Source organism: Pseudochaenichthys georgianus, chromosome 19, assembly GCF_902827115.2.
Source record: "Pseudochaenichthys georgianus chromosome 19, fPseGeo1.2, whole genome shotgun sequence".
Classification (NCBI taxonomy): domain Eukaryota; kingdom Metazoa; phylum Chordata; class Actinopteri; order Perciformes; family Channichthyidae; genus Pseudochaenichthys; species Pseudochaenichthys georgianus.
The window spans coordinates 25898008-25922980 of NC_047521.1; the positions used below are offsets into that span (position 1 = coordinate 25898008).

At 43.8% G+C, this 24973-nt stretch overlaps 1 protein-coding gene across 3 annotated transcripts in view; it reads right to left on the bottom strand.

The window, feature by feature from the left end:
* Nucleotides 1-20438: 20438 nt before the first annotated feature.
* The window catches only part of ubtd1b (ubiquitin domain containing 1b), a 32587-nt gene continuing 28052 nt past the window's right edge, over nt 20439-24973 (bottom strand). For all 3 annotated transcript variants that reach the window (XM_034108039.1, XM_034108038.1, XM_071206820.1), the window contains exons 4-5: nt 24387-24544; nt 20439-22913 (exon numbers count right to left, since the gene is read on the bottom strand). In XM_034108039.1, coding sequence (XP_033963930.1) covers nt 22635-22913; nt 24387-24544 — 437 coding nt within the window. In that variant the 3' untranslated portion in view covers nt 20439-22634. The remainder of the gene's footprint in view (nt 22914-24386; nt 24545-24973) is intronic.

Below are 24973 nucleotides of genomic sequence, written 5' to 3' on the forward strand. Positions count from 1 at the left end.
GTTTTTTTATGTGTAAAAGAAAAAGCCCTCTCCCAGTTAGTAGAACACGTTATAATTACTGAGATGTTTTCTATTTATTTGAAACGTATGACAAAAAAGGTTTAAAAAAGACAACAAAGGACAGAAAATATATAACTATCTGATATGAATCAAACTCATAAACAATATAATTAAACGATGTAAATAAAATATGACATGTCCGACAAGGATAAGGAAGAAATTCAAACGTTTCTCGATAACTCAAATCGTTCAGCTTATTTTTATGATGTATAAACCTCACAAACAACTACATCAATATAACCTAAAGTAAAGGCGTGCAAAGCATTTAAGATGGTGTATTAAAATGTAATATTTCCTTACAAAAATTACTTAGCAAATGGTCCCTACATAAAACCAGTAGGATAATAATTTAGCAGTGTGCAAAGATTCACAATTAGCTATTATTATGGCAAACATGCCACACTTCTTGGACCCTTTCCAATTTTCAATAATAAAGCTTAACATTAAAGGTGGGGTAGGTCATTTTGGAGAAACCAGCTCGAGTGCGCTGGAATTTGAAAATACACAACCGGAGAAAATCTGCCACTTCCTCACAGAGCCCCTCCCCCAACACACACGAACGCGCACATGACCAATGAGGGCACGAGATCAGTTTGTGCCCCGATGGAAGGCTGACAGGCAGGTAGGCCATCCAATTACTTTAGCCGGCTCAGATGATTGGTCGTGCTTTTTACAGCGCCACGGCTTCCACAGATGACTTTTTTTTATGGATTTGTTGTCAAAGCATTTAATTTATTCAGGATGTTAAGAGCATTCCATGGAATATAACAAAAAGTGCATCTCGAGCCAGTTTCTCAAACGTACCTACCCCACCTTTAAGTGTCACAAGGGAAGGCTGAAATATGTACAAATCTGCGTAGGACACTTTTTAAAGAGGCCAAGCAATACATAAAAACACTATCCTTTTTCTGACCTGCAGTAATCATTTTCAGACGGTCCCTAAATACTTTTGAGACTCGTCCAGTTGTACCACAATCACCCCAGGAAACGGAAACCATATCCAGGTTTTTAAGGCTTTGGAAGGATCTGCAGACGCCTCACAGTATAAAGAGACCGGAGACTAGAGACAGCGAGGGCACGATGTGATCACATTTAGGGACTGGATACAAGTCTCACAGTTACATGGTGGGCACATTATCCTGCAGAGCAGCCAGGACACCCACAGTCTGGGATGTCTTCTCCAACAAAATGTGCTCATATGCAAACTTTCTTTCCAAAAATGTGAGGTATATTCCAGGCCTGGCTTGCATTAGTCCCCTTATCCCATAGAGTGGTGCACTGATGACGCAAGTATGTTGGCTGACCTGGAAATTAGCATTGCTAGGGCTCCCTCGACAAATAGGAAGGGGATTTTTCCATTTGATTTTGGAATATTGCTCATAAGATCTTTGGCCAACACACATGATACTTACACGCTTTGCTCAGCAGGATAATACTAACACCACTTTATGATTTTTTAAGCGTAAATGAAATCTCCAGCAGTAAAAAGCTGACGTTAGGCTATAAAGTAAGTACAGCACGACTATAAAGTAAGTACATGACTTCATGTCACCACGCTAAGCTAAAGGAGGCTAATGTTGGGCTATAAAGGAACTACAGCACGATCACATGACTTCACGTCACCACCGCTAAGCTAAATGCGGCTAATGTTGGGCTATAAAGTAAGTACAGCACGGTCACATGACTTCACGTCATCACCGCTAAGCTAAAGGAAGCTAATGTTGGGCTATAAAGGAACTACAGCACGGTCACATGACTTCACGTTACCACCGCTAGGCTAAATGCGGCTAATGTTGGGCTATAAAGTAAGTACAGCACGGTCACATGACTTCACGTCATCACCGCTAAGCTAAATGCGGCTAATGTTGGGCTATAAAGTAAGTACAGCACGGTCACATGACTTCACGTCATCACCGCTAAGCTAAAGGAAGCTAATGTTGGGCTATAAAGGAACTACAGCACGGTCACATGACTTCACGTTACCACCGCTAGGCTAAATGCGGCTAATGTTGGGCTATAAAGTAAGTACAGCACGGTCACATGACTTCACGTCATCACCGCTAAGCTAAAGGAAGCTAATGTTGGGCTATAAAGGAACTACAGCACGGTCACATGACTTCACGTCACCACCGCTAGGCTAAATGCGGCTAATGTTGGGCTATAAAGTAAGTACAGCACGGTCACATGACTTCACGTCACCACCGCTAAGCTAAAGGAGGCTAATGTTGGGCTATAAAGGAACTACAGCACGGTCACATGACTTCACGTCACCACCGCTAAGCTAAAGGAGGCTAATGTTGGGCTATAAAGGAACTACAGCACGGTCACATGACTTCACGTTACCACCGCTAAGCTACAGGAGGCTAATGTTGGGCTATAAAGGAACTACAGCACGGTCACATGACTTCACGTTACCACCGCTAAGCTAAAGGAGGCTAATGTTGGGCTATAAAGGAACTACAGCACGGTCACATGACTTCACGTTACCACCGCTAAGCTACAGGAGGCTAATGTTGGGCTATAAAGGAACTACAGCACGGTCACATGACTTCACGTTACCACCGCTAAGCTAAAGGCGGCTAATGTTGGGCTATAAAGGAACTACAGCACGGTCACATGACTTCACGTCACCACCGCTAAGCTAAAGGCGGCTAATGTTGGGCTATAAAGGAACTACAGCACGGTCACATGACTTCACATCACCACCGCTAAGCTAAAAGCGGCTAATGTTGGGCTATAAAGGAACTACAGCACGGTCACATGACTTCACGTCACCACCGCTAAGCTAAATGCGGCTAATGTTGGGCTATAAAGGAACTACAGCACGGTCACATCACTTCACGTCACCACCGCTAAGCTAAAGGTGGCTAATGTTGGGCTATAAAGGAACTACAGCACGGTCACATGACTTCACGTCTCCACCGCTAAGCTAAAGGAGGCTAATGTTGGGCTATAAAGGAACTACAGCACGGTCACATGACTTCACGTCACCACCGCTAAGCTAAAGGCGGCTAATGTTGGGCTATAAAGGAACTACAGCACGGTCACATGACTTCACGTCACCACCGCTAAGCTAAAGGCAGCTAATGTTTGGCGTGATGAGGTTTAGTCGTCTCTTTTTTCAAGAATCACTCCAAAAACGTAGGACTCATTCCTACACCTATTATGAGGCTTAAACTTTATTCGTATAGAAGGCAAATGGAGAACTGTGTGCCTCGTGAAACTTCATCTTGTGTTTAACTGATGTAATGCAGCTTGGACGTAATGAAGAGGTTTATATGACTGTTTTCACCATGTTTAAACAACTGTGTATACACTTTCTGACATTCCCTACAAGCAATGCTTAAACAACTTTTTTATTTCTTGACCAAAGTGATGCTTAGTGGGAAACACACAGGGGCTCTTCTGGTTTCAATGCTACCAATTTCGGGATGAAGCTGTCACCAGAAGAAAGAGAGATTTGTAGACAGAGAATATTGGATCTAAGTGACAAAATTGATATTTATAGTCAAACCCACACGCTGAAGAAAAAGTGTAGGTGAACATGACTGCATGGAAAATACTGCTCGGTATTATATAAAAACCACACATAACCCCTGAAACACTCCGAGCAAAATCTTATATAAGTACTCTTGGAATTAATTCCTTATGTATGGGTGGAGCCACTTTAATCTGAATGCATTACTGCAGTTAAATTAAATACCATCCGCTGATATATGGAACAAAGGCAGGTTCTGTTCCGTAATCTTATTCCTGCCTCTCTGTCAACAAGGGAAAAATACGACTTTATGCAATTTGTCCTTAATTTGCCACATCATTACAGAAATAGTTACGTTTTTTTTTTTAAATATGCTTTGATTTCATGCTGTGACTTAGATATAACTCTTAGTAAAAAAGTAGTAACTATTCCGCAAATTTGTGACACAAAATATACACACATGGTGCTTTAAATCTTACTTGTCTTACCCCGGCTGATACTTCACTAAATCCACTGTTTTAATTTGTAAGGTAAAATTGTAAATGTAAATTGTAAATCTGTAACCCTGTAAGGTGTCCTTGGGTGTTATGAAAGGCGCCCCCCAAAATAAATGTATTATTATTATTATTATTAAATCAACATTCATCCAGAAACAACACATGATAAAATGGTCAAACATGGACAATAATGAAATGTACCTTTCAGTACGTTAAAATGTACTTAATAATTTTGTAATACATATGAATGTACATACATAACAAACAACAAATAAAAAGTGCTTATTCAACCAAAGCATCGACTGAGGCACATTTACATCCAATCCCAATTGCATATTAACATTTACAAAAATGATTTGTTATTATATATTTTTATATTAAGTGGAACTGCAGGAAAGTGTCCAGAACAAATTTCCTTACAAGGACTATGAAGTATATCGTACTGTATCCCACATACTTCAACTTTGTGATATTAGTGGTATTTTAATTCACAAGAATCTGGGTACAATTGCTTCTAGTTCAACCTTAGAGAAACAGAAGAAGCATCAAACTCTCCCTCCGAGCTGCAGATACCACCACCGACCACAGAAAGAAAATCAACAGCGGTGCAACCTGAGAGGACAAAATCTAGTGACATAAATTCTCTATTTTTCCACTATCCTGCCACGTCATGCGGTCTGGAAGGGGCATTTTGTTGGCCAGCAGTAATTATACTATATTGAGTGTGTGTGTGTGTGTGTGTGTGTGTGTGTGTGTGTGTGTGTGTGTGTGTGTGTGTGTGTGTGTGTGTGTGTGTGTGTGTGTGTGTGTGTGTGTGTGTGTGTGTGTGTGTGTGTGTGTGTGTGTGTGTGTGTGTGTGTGTGTGTGTGTGTGTGTGTGTGTGTGTGTGTGTGTGTGTGTGTGACACTTTATCATTACACCACAACAAACCTTATTTATGAGGCTCGATTACAAAGTGCCTCATGATAATAAAAGAACAAAATGTGGAGCCAAAAATGTATAAATAATTAATTATAATGTTTTTTGCTGACCTGAAATCCAAATAGTTGTTTTCTGACTCTATGCAAACCTTAATTCCTGTTTGACTAATAGAAAGTTCAATCAAGCTTGAAGAAAAGTTATTTCTGACTGACGGTCAAATATGATATTTGGCCTCAAACCATCTGAGGGCTGGTGCCCCCCCTGCGATCTTTTGGGGAACCACTGATCGAGGGCAGCGGTTCCCAACCTTTTTCAACTCAGGGCCCACAACATTAGAATCTAAAAAAATGTCGCGGCCCACATTCAACCATAAACAATACGGAGGCTAAATAAAGTTCTGATTGGTCAATTCAGAACATGTGACACTTTGTTAGGGAGGCGTGTGGCGCAGTGGGTTAGTGCAGTGGATTAGTGTGTTGGTGATCAGGGAGCACAGGTTCAAACCCCACTGCAGTCAGCATGTCCCTGGGCTTTACACATTTGAATGTTTTAAGTGTTCATTGCTGTGCATTGTCCCTGCCAAATAAACGATTAAATAAAATAAAAATAAGACACTTCACCCCAAAAAAAAATCTTAATAATGAAATATTTCCACACAAATCATAATGTTTTGCAAATTATTTGGCGGCACACTTGCAATGCGTTCGCGGGCCACTAGGGGGCCACGGTCCACAGGTTGAGAGGGGTCTGCCTGCAGACCTCCACTCTCAGGACAGTTCCGGTGCAGACCTCCACTCTCAGGACACCTCCACTGTCAGTACAGGAAGTGCACGCTAAGAATTCCAAAATAAAATCACCACTATCAGTACAGTGCCACTTTCCAAACAGGAATGCACGCAAATACAAAATAAAATCGGATCGTGACACTTATTATATACATCAAGTATATAGATATATATAAAAATAGGGACACCTTGTATTGTTTACTCTCAGTACAGCACCACTTTCCGAACAGGAAATGCACGCTAATACAACATAAAATAGCACTGACACTTATTATCTATATATATTTATCTATATCAATCAATCAATGTTTATTTATATAGCCCAATATCACAAATGTTACATTTGTCTCAGTGGTCTTCACAGTGTGTATATAGATATATTTATTTATATAAATACGACATCTTGTATTTTAGTTACACCCGCTAGACAACAGTGGAAGGTTCGAGAAACAACCGTGTTTGCCGGGTGCACCGCGGCGGAGCTGGGGAGGTTCCAGCTGGGAACCTCCACCCCGCTGCGGGACCCGTGGGACCCCTGGACGGTGCGTCTTGGTCACGCTTCATATCAGCCGGCGCGGAGGCCCTCCGACAGTGGGTCGCGTTTGCCATTCGATCAGTGAGAGGAGAAAAATGTAACAAAAATTGTCAAAATCCGTTAATATATGGATGAGTGTGGGGGGGGGCTGGACACAGGCCGTGGGGGGACACCCGAGACCGGGCAATGTCCCCGGTAGAAACCGGGTGAAATAGCCTAAAAAATTATAAAACCGGGGAAAAGGGAAAAAAAGGTGTCTGAAAATAGGCACTCGTGAGGCGGGCAGAGTCCCCTGTCAACTCCCGTTACATTCCTCCATGGTGTCATTTGAGCGAAACACTTTTACGAGAACCAGGCTGGGGGGGTCAAACGGGCTTGACCAAGGCCGACCCAAAGTGCACGGTGGTCACGGTGGTCCATTGTGATTTGAAAACTTCCATCAAACGAGTCATTCAGTGGGCGGGAAAAAAACGCGTCACTTCGTCACTTCCTGTACTGACAGTGGAGGTGTCCTGAGAGTGGAGGTCTGCAGGCAGGCTCCCATGCACAGGTTGGGAAGCGCTGATCTAGGGTGTGAGCTTTCAGACTGCTTTGCATGCACGCTGAATTGTGAGAATCATTTGGGTTTGGTGAAGTCTTACGTTGAACAGATTGCTGTTTGGCAGCTGACTCGAGTCTCTCTAGAGTCCCCCCCCCCCCCCTGTAATGTTTCATTCTGGAATTGTTCCCATACTTGCATCTGTATTATCGTTCAATCATCAATGTAACATTTTCATAAAGACAACCAGACACGATGTGATGGATTGCTTTTCACCAACATGTGTCTGTTCTCTGCATGATGTTTGTAGACCACTCTCAAATGATTGCCTTCCTGGAAATTATGAAAAGGAAATCAGATACGTTAAAGCTAATGGTATGCTTCACTTGCTACATGGTGTGGTAGCTAGTGTTAGCTTAAATTAGCTAACTTTAGACAGGCATTGCTGTGTAACTCAGTGTAGCAACATTGCAACTGTTCTCTACGTGTGCTACATACACTTGCTTACATTAGCTAAGGTTAGCTCATAAGCTAGCGTTCATACCAAGGAATTGATCAAACTAACCAGTGAATTCACTACATAATTGTTACGCACAAATAAGACAAAAACACTGCGTAATTCTAATAGAAACTGCACTAACAAGCAAATAGCATTTTGTCGTTTTTTGGACACTTTTTATGCAAATGAGCCTCATTTAAAAACGGTCCACTTCACAAAGATCAGTGTGATACGATACAATACAGCTTGATTTATAAAGCACTTTAAAACCTCCGGACCAAAGTGCTGTACAGTCAAACTTGAGACGACCCCCTTTAAGTCGACAGGCCTCAAGACTATTGGAAGACCTGCCGTTGGATGAAGCTCATAGCAGCATCTAGTACCTTAAGAACACTGGGAGATGCTCCTAAGCTGCAGTCTGGTTCAGTGGATCCCTGAGACGTCTGCTTATTAGCAGTAGAGCTGCCACGGAGCCTCCTGATTGGCTGCAGAGCAGGGCTTGGAAATTAGGATCGAGGAGATGTTTTCTTTGGCTCTGGGGGATTTACACACTGTCTCACCTGCTTGGGGAGGGGTAGTGAGTGTGTGTGTGTGTGTGTGTGTGTGTGCGTGCGTGCGTGCGTGTGTGTGTGTGTGTGTGTGTGTGTGTGTGTGTGTGTGTGTGTGTGTGTGTTTGGCTTGTTCACTTGTTCATGGTCAGGTGGCTCTCAGACATCAGGCTGTCTGGTCGTGTGCACTTAATTGGTTTTCTGTCTCCATCATTTATTTGACAATTCATAGAGAAATACGTGTTTTAGAATAAGCATTGGAGTGAGTGTAAAACATCCAATTGCTAAATCTTATTGACCTTTTATTGGCCATTGAGTCTTCAGCATAATATTTGGAAATGACGGTATACCATGTCATCTTTTCCCAATACCTTTATAGAGGTTACATCTCGAGTGTGTGGTCCGACTTGACAACAAGACTTTTATTCCCCAAATGTTTCTTGTATTTTTAAAAAGCTTTTTAGTTCACATTTTTAAATGTACAGTGATCATTTTAAAGGAGAAGGAGAATTTCTGTTGCTTTTTAACTGACAATAAAGTTATTTTCTTATAAGTCCATTGTCCCCTTTTTTACTAGTTCGATTAGCTACGCTCGGCTGGCTAACATTTGAAATTGAAAAGGTCTAATGTAGTTGTCAACATAACAGTTTTGTTACGATCTGTTTTATTTGTGTCCTGTGTCGATCTGTCTTTTTGGTTTCCTGTTTCAGTTTGAAAGTGTTCACCCCTCGTCTTGCCTGTTGCTTCCTGTCTGTGTTCCCTCCTGCCTGATTACCCGTGTGTTCCCCTGGTGCCCCTGTGGTTCTCCTCCCTCCTCACCTGCCTCTTGTCTCTTTGATTAGTCCCGTGTGCATTTAGATTCGCTTCTTCCTGTTAGTCTTTGTGAAATCAGGGGAGAGTTCTGCTCTGTAGTTGTATCCTTGAAATAAAGGTATCTTTTCAGCCTTTGGGTCCGGCCTGCTTCGCTCAACCCTGACAAGTGTGGCTCGTGATAACCTCAGAGCTTTTACCCGTCTCACTGCTCCTTCACACACACATTCCCGCCTTGGAAAGCTCGTCTTGTAGCACCTCTGATTGGCTCTGCTCCCACTGTGACGTGTCGGTCAGGCCATGGGGTGACCAGGTTTACAGTCGTAGTTACCGTAAGGGTATTACATGACTCACACACACATGATAGCATTACGTGAGGTTTAGGGCAGCGCCAGGTGAGTTAGGTAAGTGGGTGAGAGTCCAGTGAGAGCAGGGATCAGCTTTCAAGCCAACATAACTAGTCCCACGACTAACACACACACACACACACACACACACACACACACACACACACACACACACACACTTCCAGCCATCCCTGTGCTGAGAGGATTTCACTTCGTCCTCTGTTCTGGTGAGGGTGTCTGTTATCCCGGACAAAAGTCTACTTTGCATCTCCAGCCTCTGCATGTGTCCCACAGAGAGCACACACACGCTTCTCATAAACATCCTGATGACTCACGACTGACCTCCGGTTCCTGTAAATCAGCGCAGCAGATTACCGTAGGTTCATGAACATCACGTACTTATTGCAACAAAGGGGATCAGCAGAAATAATGGAGAGGTTTGTTCAAATGCAAACCAGCTCAACACTTCTCCAGGAGCGTCAGAGGAGAACACATGTGTGTGTTTCCTGCCTACCAGCCGACATCCCAGCTCTCCAGAGGGCTTCATTTATTTAGTTGGCAGCTCATCCCTTAAAGCAGAAGCTTCAGATTGATTATCACAAGAGGAAATATGAAGGGTAGATTTCAAGCTTGTTATTATTGGGCTTTTCCCTTATCAACTTAGATTTGTTAGAACATGTTTTCAACTTTAATTGACTGAATGTATTCGAACATTGGGCTTCTTAACGCATGAATACTACTGTGTGATATATTTAAGCCATAGCTCACGACAGGCCGTGGTATGTGCTCATCATATCGCGGAGGGTCGACAACCCCCTTAGCTGTGATATAATGAGCACATATCACGGCCTGAAGTGAGCTATGGCTTTTATAAAACGGTTACCAAGTGTGGTGGTATGAAAGAAAAATACACACTCTAATTTAAATAGTTTTTATTAGCGTAGCTTCTCTCGAGGTGCTCGCTGCAAAAGTAGAGCAATGTTCTACTTTTGCCGCCTCGACGGAGGCGTCAGCCAATCAAATCCCTCGTATGTAAATCTGACAGTACAAGCAGTAGCCAATCAAACCGGGTGTATGTTGGGAGAGCCAGACCGCAGCTATTTCCCATATGTCAACAAAAGGAGGAGAAAATGATCGTGGCGGTAGGGAGTCACCCGGTACTCTATGACCAGTCCCTCTTTACATACAGGGATACAAACCGGAGGAGCCAGGCATGGGGGGAGGGGGCAGAGACAGTGGGGGAAACTGGTAGGTGTTCGCTTGTTTGGGGAGTTTATATCCAGTGTACTTCGTTTGAATGGACAGCTAGCAAGCAGACAGTATATTTAGCCAGCATGGATGTAGCATGAATGCTTTGCTTTGTATGTCCGGGGCGGGACATTCATGTGGTTGGTTGTTGGTCGGGCTGCTCGCGTTGACTCCCCAAGCTCAAGACACGCCCACCGCCAAGCGGCAACGCACGCCGCCGTGTGTAGGGGCCGTAACAGCTAGCGAACATATTAGACAGACAGCCGTTGATCCATTATTTGGCTATTTATTTATATTTGAACATATATATTTAAGAAGTACAATATAAGACAAGCACAAGTTTCATTTGTGGGCCGTATTACATTATACTTTTAGAATTTGCTGAGGGCCGATTCAAAATGGTCCGCGGGCCGCATTTGGGCCCCGGGGCCGTAGTTTGGGCACCCCTGCTCTAGGCTGTAGATTTGTAAGGCCTGTATTTTTTCCAAGCCACAGCTATCTGTTCCCGGCACTGTAAATATTAGAAAGCACCTTTTTAAATCCATCAAAACACTCTTGGTTACCATATAGTCCAATATATGGGGCCCCAATTATGCTGGTCAACGGAAAGAAGGAGAATTAGAATCCTGAAATGCACCTCGGCCAGTAAACTAAAAGGTGAGGGGCGAGGATGCATGAGGTTTGCTTGTGAGTCCAGTTTTTTGTTTTGTTTAATGGTTTCTATTTTACCCTCTTTTCTGATTCACCGCTTCCTGTGGTGCAGACTTTCCACCGTACTGACAACAGCATTTCATCTGGGAAATGTACAGCGTGGTTGTAACATAACTTTGTAATTCACTGTGACTAGCTGGGTGTATGCACACAAGAGTAAGGGTTATTTTCCTTCTTCACCAAAGGGGCAAATCACTGTCTCCTGGAGGATGCGTCCCCAGCTGACCCAGAAAGCCACGCAGGTTCTGGTCCAGGCTCTCGTCACCTCACGCCTAGACTACTGCAGCTCCCTCCTGGCTGGTCTACCTGCATGTGCCATCCGACCTCTGCAGCTCATCCAGAATGCAGCGGCTCGCCTGGTCTTCAACCTTCCTACATGTTCCCACACCACGCCGCTCCTCCGCTCCCTCCACTGGCTTCCGGTAACTGCTAGAATCCACTTCAAGACACTGGTGCTTGCGTACCATGCTGCGAATGGATCTGGCCCTTCCTACATCCAGGACATGGTTAAACCGTACTCCCCAGCACGTGCACTACGCTCTGCATCAGCCAAACGACTCGCTGCACCCTCGCTGCGAGGGGGACCCAAGCTCCCATCAGCAGAAACACGTGGGTTTGCTATCCTGGCTCCAAGATGGTGGAATGAGCTCCCATTGACATCAGGACAGCAGAAAGCTCACACACCTTCCGGACTGAAAACTCATCTCTTTCGACTCCACCTCGAGGATAGAACTATTAACAAAGCACTTATATACTAATAAAGGACTGGCTCTAAAGCCAGTTGAGTAGCACTTGAAATGTTTTTGCTCTTTGAAACCTGATGTACTTTATGATTCTGTTTTCTTCAAGTTTGTATTTTGTTGGTCGAATGTACTTATTGTAAGTCGCTTTGGATAAAAGCGTCAGCTAAATGTAATGTAATAGCACTAAAAAGCAATAAGTCTTTAAACAACACGACTCGATGCAGTATATGCCACATAAGTAGGAAATAAAGAGATTCAATTATACACTTATACACAAACTTTAAAAAGTGAGTTAATATTGGCCTCAACGTACCAAATTGTTGCATTAAAGGTGGTGTAGGTACGTTTCAGAAACCGGCTCGAGATACACTTGTTGTTATATTCCATGGAATGCTCTAAACATCCCGATAGCAATGAATATCTGAAGTGCTTTGACAACAAATCCATAAAAAAGTGTCCTCTGTGGAAGCCGTGGCGCTGTAAAAAGCACGACCAATCATCTGAGCCGGCCCGGCTAAAGTAACTGGATGGCCTACCTGCCTGTCAGCCTTCCATCGGGGCACAAACTTATATCTTAATCTTTTTTCCGGTTGAGTATTTTCAAATTCTAGCGCACTCGAGCTGGTTTCTCCAAAAGTACCTACCCTACCTTTAAGCAATTTATCTTAAAGGGGACCTATCATGCAAAATTCACTTTTTGATGTCTGTTATTCATAACTACGTGTCCCCGGTGTGTCGGGGAACTCACGCAGCGTCAGAAAATAAAACCCTCTCTCTTTTCCTCCGTACCCAAATCTCTAAAAACGGGGAACAACGGAGCTGATCCAGATTTGCGTCCGATATGACGTAATATCTGAAATGTGGACCCACGGCCCAATCAGAAACGTTGCTATCAGAAACAATGCCCGACTGTTCTGGACGTAATATGGTCGGTGTTTACATTAGCATCGCTAACACTCAGAGCTAACCTGTACTGGAGAGCATGTGTGTGAAGAAGTAGAAAGGAACTCACCTTGTGGTGTAACTGGCAAGAGAGAAAGCCTTTGAGCTCCAGACTGTTTCAGATCCTTGATAATCCATGATATGGCGTTTCATCACGGCAGCATTTAGTTTAGACAGTAGCTGCCGGGTTTTTATTTTTTAAAGCTTTATACCCAGAATCAGCACTTTTGAAACAGGAAGTGAAACAGAGGGATATGAGGCACGGCTAGAACGGGTGATCTGTTTGGTATTTTGAGCAAAACACTTCCTAGACATGTTTTTTATATATTTGTATATATCTGAGAGACCTAAGCTATTGCCTAAAAATAGCATGATAGGTCCACTTTAATGTAATCTCCTCAAATTTCAACCATCATTCTGGATCATTAGTGTAACACTTAGTGTCCACTCTGGAGGTTTTACAGAACAAAGAGAAAAGGAAATTAAATATAAAATATATTGGCTTATTTATGTACAATTTGCCCAGACTTAGAAGGAAAGGGGTAATGTGTGTATGTGAGCAATAACGTGTAGATTTGAGTGGACTGTAAACTGAGTGTGATTTCTATGTCTCCATATGTTATATATTTGTGGAATAAATAAAAAGTCATCAAAGGAAGAAGCTTGTGGGGGACAATGTAATGTCCAAACCGTCCTCTCTTTCTTTCTGCTGTGGCGTCATCCTGGGTCTGTCGGTCGGGGGAATAAAGTTTAGAATAAGGCTGACTGGGCGAGAGACCACCAACACAGCTTCTCTCTCTCCGAAACTCCTCCATCAATAGGGGCTTTTTTCCAGGCCCGGTGCACCACAACCCTCTCAAGTCCCTGCGTTTACAGAGACTGAGAGTTGCTTTAAAAAGCTCCCTGTACATGAGCTGAGAACATAATATTAGTTGATGCATGAATCTGCCGAACAATAGGCAGTATTTTCTCAGTACAGTTCCAGTAAGGAAATGCATCACATGGCTATTTCCTGTAACACATGTAAACCGTAGCACCGTGGATCCATTTCCTGCTCCAAGCACTTAGATGATGTCCGATGGATTTCACACTCGTGGTGTGTTTCGTTGTAATTAAAAAGGAACACTTGTAATTGTCGTATGCATAGATGCTCACCCTAGTTTCAGCAGTTGTAATTCTGCAGATGGAAAGAGTGCCCCCTACAGAAACCTCGTATGAAGAGAAAGTAAAGTCCCATTAATTCCCAATTCATACCGTCCAGTTCACAGAAACATTACATTGATTTGAGGTCCAAGCAACTAAGATAGGGAAGTGACAGAATTACGTATTTTTTTAATCTGGTACCTTTTCAAAGTTAATACCACAAATGGGGCGAAGCCTGCGAGCTAGTTCAGGCAGTCAACTCGAGCACCAATGATACATTAACACGTGACGCGCCTCGTCCCTCTTACAACCAACATTCTCCTAAACATGGCGCTCTATTGAAGCTGCCAGGTCTTCCTGCCTCTGCCTCGCTGTGATGCTGCTGCTGTGTTCACTTGCTATTGCTACGTTCATGTTCCTGCTGCTGTGTTTCATGTTGCTGCTGCTCGCCTGCCCCCCCACCACCCCAGCTTCCACCTCAGCTTCCACCCTGCTTCCACCCCAGCTTCCACCCCAGCTTCCACCCTGCTTCCACCCCAGCTTCCACCTCAGCTTCCACCCCAGCTTCCACCCCAGCTTCCATCCCAGCTTCCACCCCAGCTTCCATCCCAGCTTCCACCCCAGCTTCCACCCCAGCTTCCACCCCAGCTTCCATCCCAGCTTCCACCCCAGCTTCCACCCCAGCTTCCATCCCAGCTTCCACCCCAGCTTCCACCCCAGCTTCCACCCCAGCTTCCATCCCAGCTTCCACCCCAGCATCACCCCAACTTCCACCCCAGCTTCCACCCCAGCTTCCACCCCAGCTTCCACCCTGCTTCCACCCCAGCTTCCATCCCAGCTTCCACCCCAGCTTCCACCCCAGCTTCCATCCCAGCTTCCACCCCAGCTTCCACCCCAGCTTCCACCCAGCTTCCACCTCAGCTTCCACCTCAGCTTCCTCCTCAGCTTCCACCCCAGCTTCCACCCCAGCTTCCACCTCAGCTTCCACCTCAGCTTCCACCCCAGCTTCCACCTCAGCTTCCACCCCAGCACCACCCCAGCTTCCACCTCAGCTTCCACCCAGCTTCCACCTCAGCTTCCACCCCAGCTTCCACCTCAGCTTCCACCCCAGCTTCCACCCCAGCTTCCACCCCAGCTTCCACCCCTGCTTCCACCTCCAGCTTCCACCTCCAGCTTCCACCTCAGCTTCCACCCCAGCTTCCACCCCAGCTTCCACCCCAGCTTCCACCCCTGCTTCCACCTCCAGCTTCCACCTCCAGCTTCCACCTCAGCTTCCACCCCTGCTTCCACCCCAGCTTCCACCCCTGCTTCCACCCCTGCTTCCACCTCCAGCTTCCACCTCAGCTTCCACCCCTACTTCCACCCCAGCTTCCACCCCAGCTTCCACCCCTGCTTCCACCCCTGCTTCCACCTCAGCTTCCACCCCTGCTTCCACCTCCAGCTTCCACCTCAGCTTCCACCTCAGCTTCCACCCCAGCTTCCACCCCTGCTTCCACCTCAGCTTCCACCTCAGCTTCCACCCCAGCTTCCATCCCAGCTTCCACCCCAGCTTCCACCTCAGCTTCCACCCCAGCTTCCACCTCCAGCTTCCACCTCAGCTTCCACCCCAGCTTCCACCCCTGCTTCCACCTCAGCTTCCACCTCAGCTTCCATCCCAGCTTCCACCCCTGCTTCCACCCCAGCTTCCACCCCTGATTCCACCTCAGCTTCCACCCCAGCTTCCATCCCAGCTTCCACCCCAGCTTCCACCCCAGCTTCCACCTCAGCTTCCACCCCAGCTTCCACCTCAGCTTCCACCCCTGCTTCCACCTCAGCTTCCACCTCAGCTTCCACCCCAGCTTCCATCCCAGCTTCCACCCCAGCTTCAAATCACAGCGTTAAACACGTCTTCTGGAAGAAAATACCTTCAACTGAAAATGTAATTTAGCTGCATTGGAACAGTTGAGCAGATAGGGACATTCATCTGCCCTGTATTAAGGATATACACAAGAGCAGAGCGCCATCTTGTGGTATAAATACATATATTTGTGTTTAGCCAGTTTACAGGATCATCTTAACTTATTTTAGACTTTTTAATACAGGAAGAAGTCACACAAGACAATCCTTTTTCCACACAACATTTTATTCAACAGTTTAAAAATAGATTTAAAATGAAATCAGCATATAGATGAAGACACCATGGTGTACAATATATTAACGGTGTCCATGTTGTGGCTGAACACACAGACATTTTAGGGACATTTTGAAAATTATATTGAATATCAGTCAGTGCTCCATGGCTGTTTTTGTGTGAAAGCTTGATTGAACTGCAATGCCTTCTGGGAAATGGAGTTCTTTAAAGAGAATAAAAGATGTATGGAGTGGTATTAGATATTCCTGTCCTTTTATGGCTTTCATAAGTAGCTTGATAACCGACTTCGAAGGCAGTTCATCGTGCATACATTCAGATGAGTGAAGGACAAAAGGGTTGCTATGCTACTGATTAAACTCTAATAAACTCTAAAATACTAAAATGGATGTATGAGTGGATGTACAGAAGAACGGATGAAGGAAAAGGAGCAGAAGTTTTGCAAAAACATCGTCATATTTCATACATTTTCTCCTCTAAAAAAATATGAATTCCATACATCTTGTGAATCTTGACAGCTTTCCCTTGAGTATTTATTAGATATGCTACTTGCAGCCAATGGGATGGTTTAAGTTAATAAACAAGTGTGTGTGTGGTTTATTCTAATAGGCAGCCATATAAAAGATCTTAAGGACCCGTGGGAACCATATTGCTTTGCTTCTACTTACACTAAGGATTCTTGATGGATTTAAGCATTTTAATTTGCTTAAGAGATACACAGGTATGGTCATGTTTCTTTCCTCTGCAAGTTGCCCTTTACATAGTTTGCAAAGGGAAAGGCTTCACACACGGCATCTATTGCACGTCTGTCCGTCCTGGGAGAGGGATCCCTCCTCTGCTGCTCTCCCTGAGGTTTCTCCCATTTTCCCTTTAAACTGTGGGTTTTCTACGGAAGTCTTTCCTTGTACGATGTGAGGGTCTAAGGACAGAGGGTCTAAGGACAGAGGGTGTAAGGACAGAGGGTCTAAGGACAGAAGGTGTCGTATTGTCATACAGATATTCTACACACTGTGAAGACCACTGAGACAAATGTAACATTTGTGATATTGGGCTGTATAAATAAACCTTGATTGATTGATTGATTGATTGATTGATTGATTGATTGATTGAAAGGTATGTTGAGAGTCTGGGGGTTGAAATGCTTCGTCATCAAAAGCCCTCGATCCCCAGAAGACGTGCAAAACAGGCGGGAATTGGAATTTTTGTTTTGTGCCAACCCAGTCTCACGGCATTTCATGTTATAGTCACGATATGTAATCTATTGATTCGTGTTCACCAACACGATTTTCCCTTTTTTTTCGCGTCACACAGAACGATTTTAAAAGCAATGTATTTCTATTATTTTCTAAATAACACACTGAATAAGAAAAGAATAACAAATTAGAAGGAAACAAATATTTAAAGAAATACAGATTTCAGTATTCTGAGGCTCTGAGCCATTTCTTTTCCTCACAGACGACAAAAAAAGTCAGACATTATACGGTTTAAAATAAAAGCAATAATCGTGGCTTGAATGAACCCCTCAGCTTCCGGTCTTCCACGACCCGAACGGACAAAAAGACGTGCTGCAGACTGCAGGCACGAAACATGCTACCAAAAGAAATACATTGCTTTTAAAATCGTTCTGTGTGAAAAAGGGGGAAATCGTGTTGGTCAATAGATTAAATGTCTTGACTATAACACGAAATGCCGTGAGACTGGGTTGTAACTTGTTTGTGCATACCTCCCTTATTCCATAGATCTCTCTTTAACTCAAGTTATATAAGGAGTGACACTAAGCTGCATTACTAGTTGGAAAGAGATTGGTTTTGGTGACTGCTACAAACTTGAAAACAGTGGTGCAGGAATGAGTTAGAAAACGCAGAAAACGTAGGAACCGGACATGGAACAATGCTAACTCATTTCTTAATCAATGGATTTTCTGAACGTCTTTGTGGTTTGATGCCTGAAATAATGTCTGTGGTTAACCCGAGCTGCAGAGATCTGGTTGATTATGTTGTTGTAGGACATAATACCCAAATGATGAATTCATGAAGCTTCTACGTGACATAAACAGCTACTCAGTGTCTGAATGAGACTATTAAATCTCATCACGTCGAACATTAGCCGCATTTAGCTTAGCAGTCCTCACTTTCCTCCATGGGACCTTATTTCCGAAAAGTATGTATTGAAGTCGATGGAGAGAGAAAGATTATCTTTCGATCCCGTTTGAATTGTGCCACGAATTACACATATGTTTGTCAATTTAAAAGATAATTTTGCAAGTCAAAAAACTTTTTTTTGTGTGAAACTGCTCAATGAACTACATCTCCCGTCTCGCACCACACACCCAGACGGCCGTCACGTTTCACTTCTTTCTCTCAGAACGAGGCGGAACGTATTAAACGAGGTGGAAATCACTCCAAGTCTGCACACACACAAGGGGAGTTAGTCGGTTCCTAAGAGCCAGCATGCGGGACCGGGACTCTGGGATTTGTAGTCTTTCTAGTTGCGTATTTTTCATAGTCTTATATTTCAACAGTTTTACGACAAACTGTGGCTTTTTTGATACGGAAATTATTTGTTAAGATTGACAAACATCATATGTGTAATTCGTGGCACAATTCAAACGGGATCGAAAGATAATCTTTCTCTCTCCATTGACTTCAATACATCATTTTTCCGGGTCGGTAGTACAGTGGGGCAAAAAAGTATTTAGTCAGCCACCAATTGTGCAAGTTCTCCCACTTAAAAAGATGAGAGAGGCCTGTAATTTTCATCCTAGGTATACTTCAACTACGAGAGACGGAATGGGGGAAAGAATCCAGAAAATCACATTGTCTGATTTTAAAAGAATTTATTTGCAAATTATGGTGGAAAATAAGTATTTGGTCAATAACAAAAGTTCATCTCAATACTTTGTTATATACCCTTTGTTGGCAATGACAGAGGTCAAAGGTGTTCTGTAAGTCTTCACAAGGTGTTCACTGTTGCTGGTATGTTGGCCCATTCCTCCATGCAGATCTCTAGAGCAGTGATGTTTTGGGGCTGTCGCTGGGCAACACAGACTTTCAACTCCCTCCAAAGATTTTCTATGGGGTTGAGATCTGGAGACTGGCTAGGCCACTCCAGGACCGTGAAATGCTTCTTACGAAGCCACTCCTTCGTTGCCCGGGCGGTGTGTTTGGGATCATTGTCATGCTGAAAGACCCAGCCACGTTTCATCTTCAATGCCCTTGCTGATGGAAGGAGGTTGTCACTCAAAATCTCACGATACATGGCCCCATTCATTCTTTCCTTTCCACGGATCAGTCGTCCTGGTCCCTTTGCAGAAAGCCCCAAAGCACGATGTTTCCACCCCCATGGTTCACAGTAGGTGTTCTTTGGACGCAACTCAGCATTCTTTCTCCTCCAAACACGTCTAGTTGAGTTTTTACCAAAAAGTTCTATTTTGGTTTCATCTGACCATGTGACATCCTCCCAATCCTCTTCTGGATCATCTAAATGCTCTCTAGCAAACTTCAGACGGGCCTGGACACGTACTGGCTTAAGCAGGGGGACACGTCTGGCACTGCAGGGTTTGAGTCCCTGGCGGCGTAGTGTGTTACTGATGGCAGCCTTTGTTACTTTGGTCCCAGCTCTCTGCAGGTCATTGGCTAGGTCCCCCCGGGTGGTTCTGGGATCTTTGCTCACCGGTCTTGTGATCATTTTGACCCCACGGGGTGAGATCTTGCGTGGAGCCCCAGATCGAGGGAGATTATCAGTGGTCTTGTATGTCTTCCATTTTCTAATAATTGCTCCCACAGTTGATTTCTTCACACCAAGCTGCTTACCTATTGCAGATGCAGTCTTCCCAGCCTGGCGCAGGTCTACCATTGTGTTTCTGGTGTCCTTTGACAGCTCTTTGGTCTTGGCCATAGTGGAGTTTGGAGTGTGACTGTTTGAGGTTGTGGACAGGTGTCTTTTATACTGATAACGAGTTCAAACAGGTGCCATTAATACAGTTAACGAGTGGAGGACAGAGGAGGCTCTTAGAGAAGAAGTTACAGGTCTGTGAGAGACAGAAATCTTGTTTGTTTGTAGGTGACCAAATACTTCGAGGAATTTACCAATCAATTCATTACAAATCCTACAATGTGATTTCCTGGATTCTGTCTCTCGTAGTTGAAGTGTACCTAGGATGAAAAGTACAGACCTCTCTCATCTTTTTAAGTGGGAGAACTTGCACAATTGGTGGCTGACTAAATACTTGTTTGCCCCACTGTAGAAGGGCGGGACTTCACCTCTATATGGACCTTTAAGTTCCCGTAGCCCTTTTTCATTGTAGTAACATGTTGTACCTTATAGTTAGACATGGAATAATGGTCACTTCCTGTTACTAAAATTAAAAACAGATGAGGAAAAACAGCCGTCCTAGCTCACTTTAGCGAGGATGTCGTAACGGGAAACATCGATTAAAGTCGTCAGCTTTTAAAGACACGTTCACACAGACGGCCGAAAGCTAAAAGGACACACAGAGAGAGAGAAAAGTTGTGTATGCATTTTTAATGTTTAGATATAAACTCTGTGAAAGATGAGAGCTTGGAAAAACATTTTAAAAAGTGACAAACATTTGAAAAGAGGTGACGGCGGCATCAGATTGAAGCAGGACTGCACCTGCAGGTTGACCATTACTTTAACAATACTCAGAGCTGGTGCTATAACATGCAGTCTGTAACCTGAAGAACACAAATAGAGTGATATGAGGTCTACGTCTAATGTATTGCACATATACAGAGAAATGATTATTCAAGTTTGTGATTAGAAAATATCCCCTAGAAGAACCATTTGTACAAGGAAAGCAAAAACAAAAGGCTTCGTATAATAATTAGATAGAAAAGAAACAGAAAATGATTTCAATGAAACATTTTGAGGTATCATTCAACCTCTCCGTGAGTGCTTGATAATTGTGTGACGGGAGCGGTGGATGGAAACGCATCAAGCTTTGAGAAATACATCATGACCGTCTTAAATCTCTAACGGCATGGATATCTATTCTGGGCTGTAACCTCAATCGGACACTAACATGACGGTGAAGAAGCAGAGTAGGGATTTAAAGTGTCCTTAAAATGCGAAATTACGATTCTCTGACTGAAATTGGAAATAAACATTTGTCTGAATTTAGAACAAATACTATACTTTTGATTGCAGTACTCATTTTGGCCGCAAGAGGCTGAAGTGCACCTCTAATCCGTGTTTTAATACGGCTTTTAAACCGTATCGACTTGATTAAAACACAGTAATAGAATAAGAAAGGAAGGCATCAGTAATTCAACATAGCTTGTGAACATACAATGTAAGAGCCTGACAACATTAGGAAACAATTCACCTGCCAAAACATCTTTGTTTCCACCCATTTACAATTAAATATATATAATTAATAGCTTCTCTGACTTTCTTTTAACCCGTTCTGAAGTCAGACCCAAAGACAGAACACTTAAGATCAGACTTAAGATGATGCTTTTTGTCTCAGGGCTTCATAATAGATATCAAAAGTCAATTGATAGATCTTATTTTTAAAAAGAGATCGAATGCATCTTATACTTCTGAAACAAACAACTTCCTGTGGTTGTTAATACATCCTGTTGCATTGATAATCAACTCCCCTCTCTCCACTTATTTCCTCCAGCTCGTTGTTTCCATTCACCGCTCCACGGAGTCTCCCGATGGCTGATAAATCCCACATATAAAAGCTTGAAGGCAGACACACTCACAGAAGCTGCCTGTATGCTGGTGAAGAAACATGGCGTGAACAAATGAGGTTATTGAGCATTAAAAAGGCTAATGAATACTGGGTTTACATTCATCAGGTGGCGAGGAAACGGGACAACAGGCCCTGAGTAGCTGACGTGACTACATATAGGCTGTGCTGCTGCCCCCTAGTGGTCGGGGGTCAATAAGTGGTCATTAATGCAGCTTTTAAGACCATCATATTGCTTTCCCTCTGCAATATGACTCGACTGCAAAGCTACGACCAGGAAACAGTCTTTGTTAGCAACTGAAATGTATAATATGGGCTAAGTACATATTCCAGACACACACACACATTTGCCGCCAGCACACACACTCGATACTTTGTCTGCAAGATCCATGAAATTGTTAAAAAAAGGCAGCAGTTATAGCTTGGATTGATCTAAGAGTTCCTTAATCTAAAAAAAGACATGAGGCTTAAGCCTAAAAACTAGCGTCTTTCAGGACATCAACCGTTTTTTAGTTTCTTGTAGAAGGCACACAAACTACCACAAAAGTATAGTTATCATCTTCGAATGTGCAAAAAAAGCTCAGTTTGAATTATTTCCTCAATAAAAAGGAAGTGAGGAGGAGAGAGTTCTTCCCGTTTCTGTGGAGGAAACAGGAAACAGGAAGTCAGGAAGTGGAAATGTGCTTCAAAACCAACACTCTGCATTTCCTCCGTTGGCACGTTAGTTTGAGTGCTGATCAAATAGAAAGGGCAGAGAGCGATGAGCACATGTCTGTATGTTGTCTGCTTTTAATTCAAGATGGTTTCAAATACACGGGGGGGCGAGGATCTCCAGAGTTACCGTGGGAAACCCCCACAAAGAAATGGAGTACAATGACACATGGTAGATGAAAGAAAAGCAGCACTTTTTAAGTTCCTCCCTCGTCATCAAAAATCCAGCAAAAGAAGGGCCCCATCTGGTCCGTAAGTGTCCCCCACGTCTTTATTCAGAAACAGGCGAGGAGGGGGGGGTGACGGGGGTGACGGGGTCGAGTTTCGGGGCTTCGAGGGCCTGCGGGTTGACGATGACCTGGATGACAAAGTCCTTCTGGATCTTAGTGTCCTGCAGCCGCGTCTTGTCCGTCAGGAGCTTCCCGGAGAAGAACCAGCGCTGGTGAGCGGCGTCGATGTCCTCCTGAGCGTGGAGCTGCTTCTTCAGAAGCCCGATGGAGTCCGCCATCGAGGCGCTGAGGCGCAGGTCCGTGCCCGTGGAGAGGCGGACCTGCAGACACACAGCAGGAAGGGGGAAATCAATAATGGACCAACGTGAAAAGCACTATTTCCATTTTTTTTTTTATGTATATTGTTGTATTACTATTATCTTAGAAGTAAGCATTCATTTTTTTTTTTTAGGCGATCGGGCAATTTCTTTTGGGGTTTTCTTTTTACATCCAATGCTTTCATTTATATTATATTACATTTATATTATATAGACCTCATAACCCTAAAAGTAAAAGAAAACTATTATATCAAGTGCTTTTTTATTATATCAGAACTCTCTATATCGGACACAGAGACAACAGGGGCGGCGGGTGCTGTAGGCTAGGGAAGGCTAAGCCTTCCCAAATATTTGTGTCACTGCATCCTGGTAAAATAAAAATATAATGTATAATGTTTGTGTCTTTGACATTAGCACTGCTATGCAGCCACCTGTGCCCTGTGCTACGAAGCCAGTTCAAACCCTGGATATGTTTGAGTTATCTAAACTAACCCTAACAAACGAGATCTCGACGCTGGTTAATATCAACTCGGTAAATCAAGCCAGGGCTTCTCTCACCAGCTGAGAGCGCGTTCACGTGAAAGGGGCGGGGTTAGCAACATTTGACCAATCACAAACAGGGACAAGTGTACTGACAGCGCAGCGTCGTACTTCATTAATGAAAAGTAAACTAATATGAACTTTAAAGTTCATATTTGTCTAATATTAGTCATCCATGACTTAAACATAATAATCCAGGATACAAGCCACCGGCAAGGTGAATACAGAACAACTGGTTACAAAATAAATAAACTACCGAGTGTTTGAAAGCGTAACAGTTTTATGACACTGCCCCGTCTAAGACACGAGTGGATCTGACTTTAATTACATTTGAGTTGAGTGTTTCGTCAACCTAATGTGTTGCTTAAAATAATGCTTCTGCATCCAGTCTGAGACACTGAGTGTGTTGCACGGCCAGATACGGCTCAGCTGACTCAGAGAAGGAGAGATATGATATATTATGATCGATGATCTGATTGAATGTGATATGAATGATAAGTGCGACACGTCGGCGTCTTCCCTGCATACGGCAGTTTAAACTGTATTTCCTTTCTCCTGTAATATGACTTGATAGATTTAAACTCCGCACACTGAGCTCTGATTGGTCAGCAGGCGGTGCTTTCACTGATCTCTTTTCTATAGACGCCGGAGGCGGGCCGCGTCAGGTAAAAAAAGTGATTTAGCCTTCCCAAACCTGAGCCTCACTCGCCGCCTATGAGAGACAATTAAAACCAATCGGAGTATCATTTAAGGGTTCCCTTTTAATACATGATGACCATTTCATCAAATATATTGCATTTCTTGGAAGTGTGGGCAAAGCGAATACATTTATACGACACGTCATCACTTGCAAACTCTCACTAAATAACAAAGAAAAGCAACCAAATAAGTCTTCAAGGATGTTAGGAGGCAGGAGGCAGGAGTTAGGAGTCATACCTTGAGCTGGAACTCCTTCTTGGGAGCAGAGGGCGTCTCGGGGCTGTCGTTGGGGTCGTCGTCGCTGCGCTCTGAGATGAGGTTCACGGGAGGAGCCAGGCAGTACACGGGAAGCTGGTAGCGGTTCCCCAGTTCATCGTAACACTCAGCGAGAGTACCTGGAGAGGAGGGAGGAAGAAAACTGAGTGTCTCCTACAGACTTTTAAAACAACAAGCAGATAAGGCGTTGGTTGTGTGGACTACAGAGTGGCGCAGGGTGACGGTGGCAAGCATTACGCTGTGAAAACTCAACATCTTGCCAAGTATATTCGTTTAATATCTAGTCAGAACGTGTCTTTACACTCGATGTAAGACATAGTAGAAGTACAGATACTCGTATTTAAAAATACTCGAGGTAGAAGTACTGACTAAACTTCTTTACTCAAGTCAAAGTAAAGAGGCTTTGAAGTGTCCTTCAGTAAAAAGTACCCATAGCTAGCAGCTGTTTTAAAGAGTACCTGACCTCCCTTTATATCAATAGAACAATAATGTCATTGTTAGCTAATGAATGTTTCCATGCTGAACAACGGCAACATGACAACGTTTCC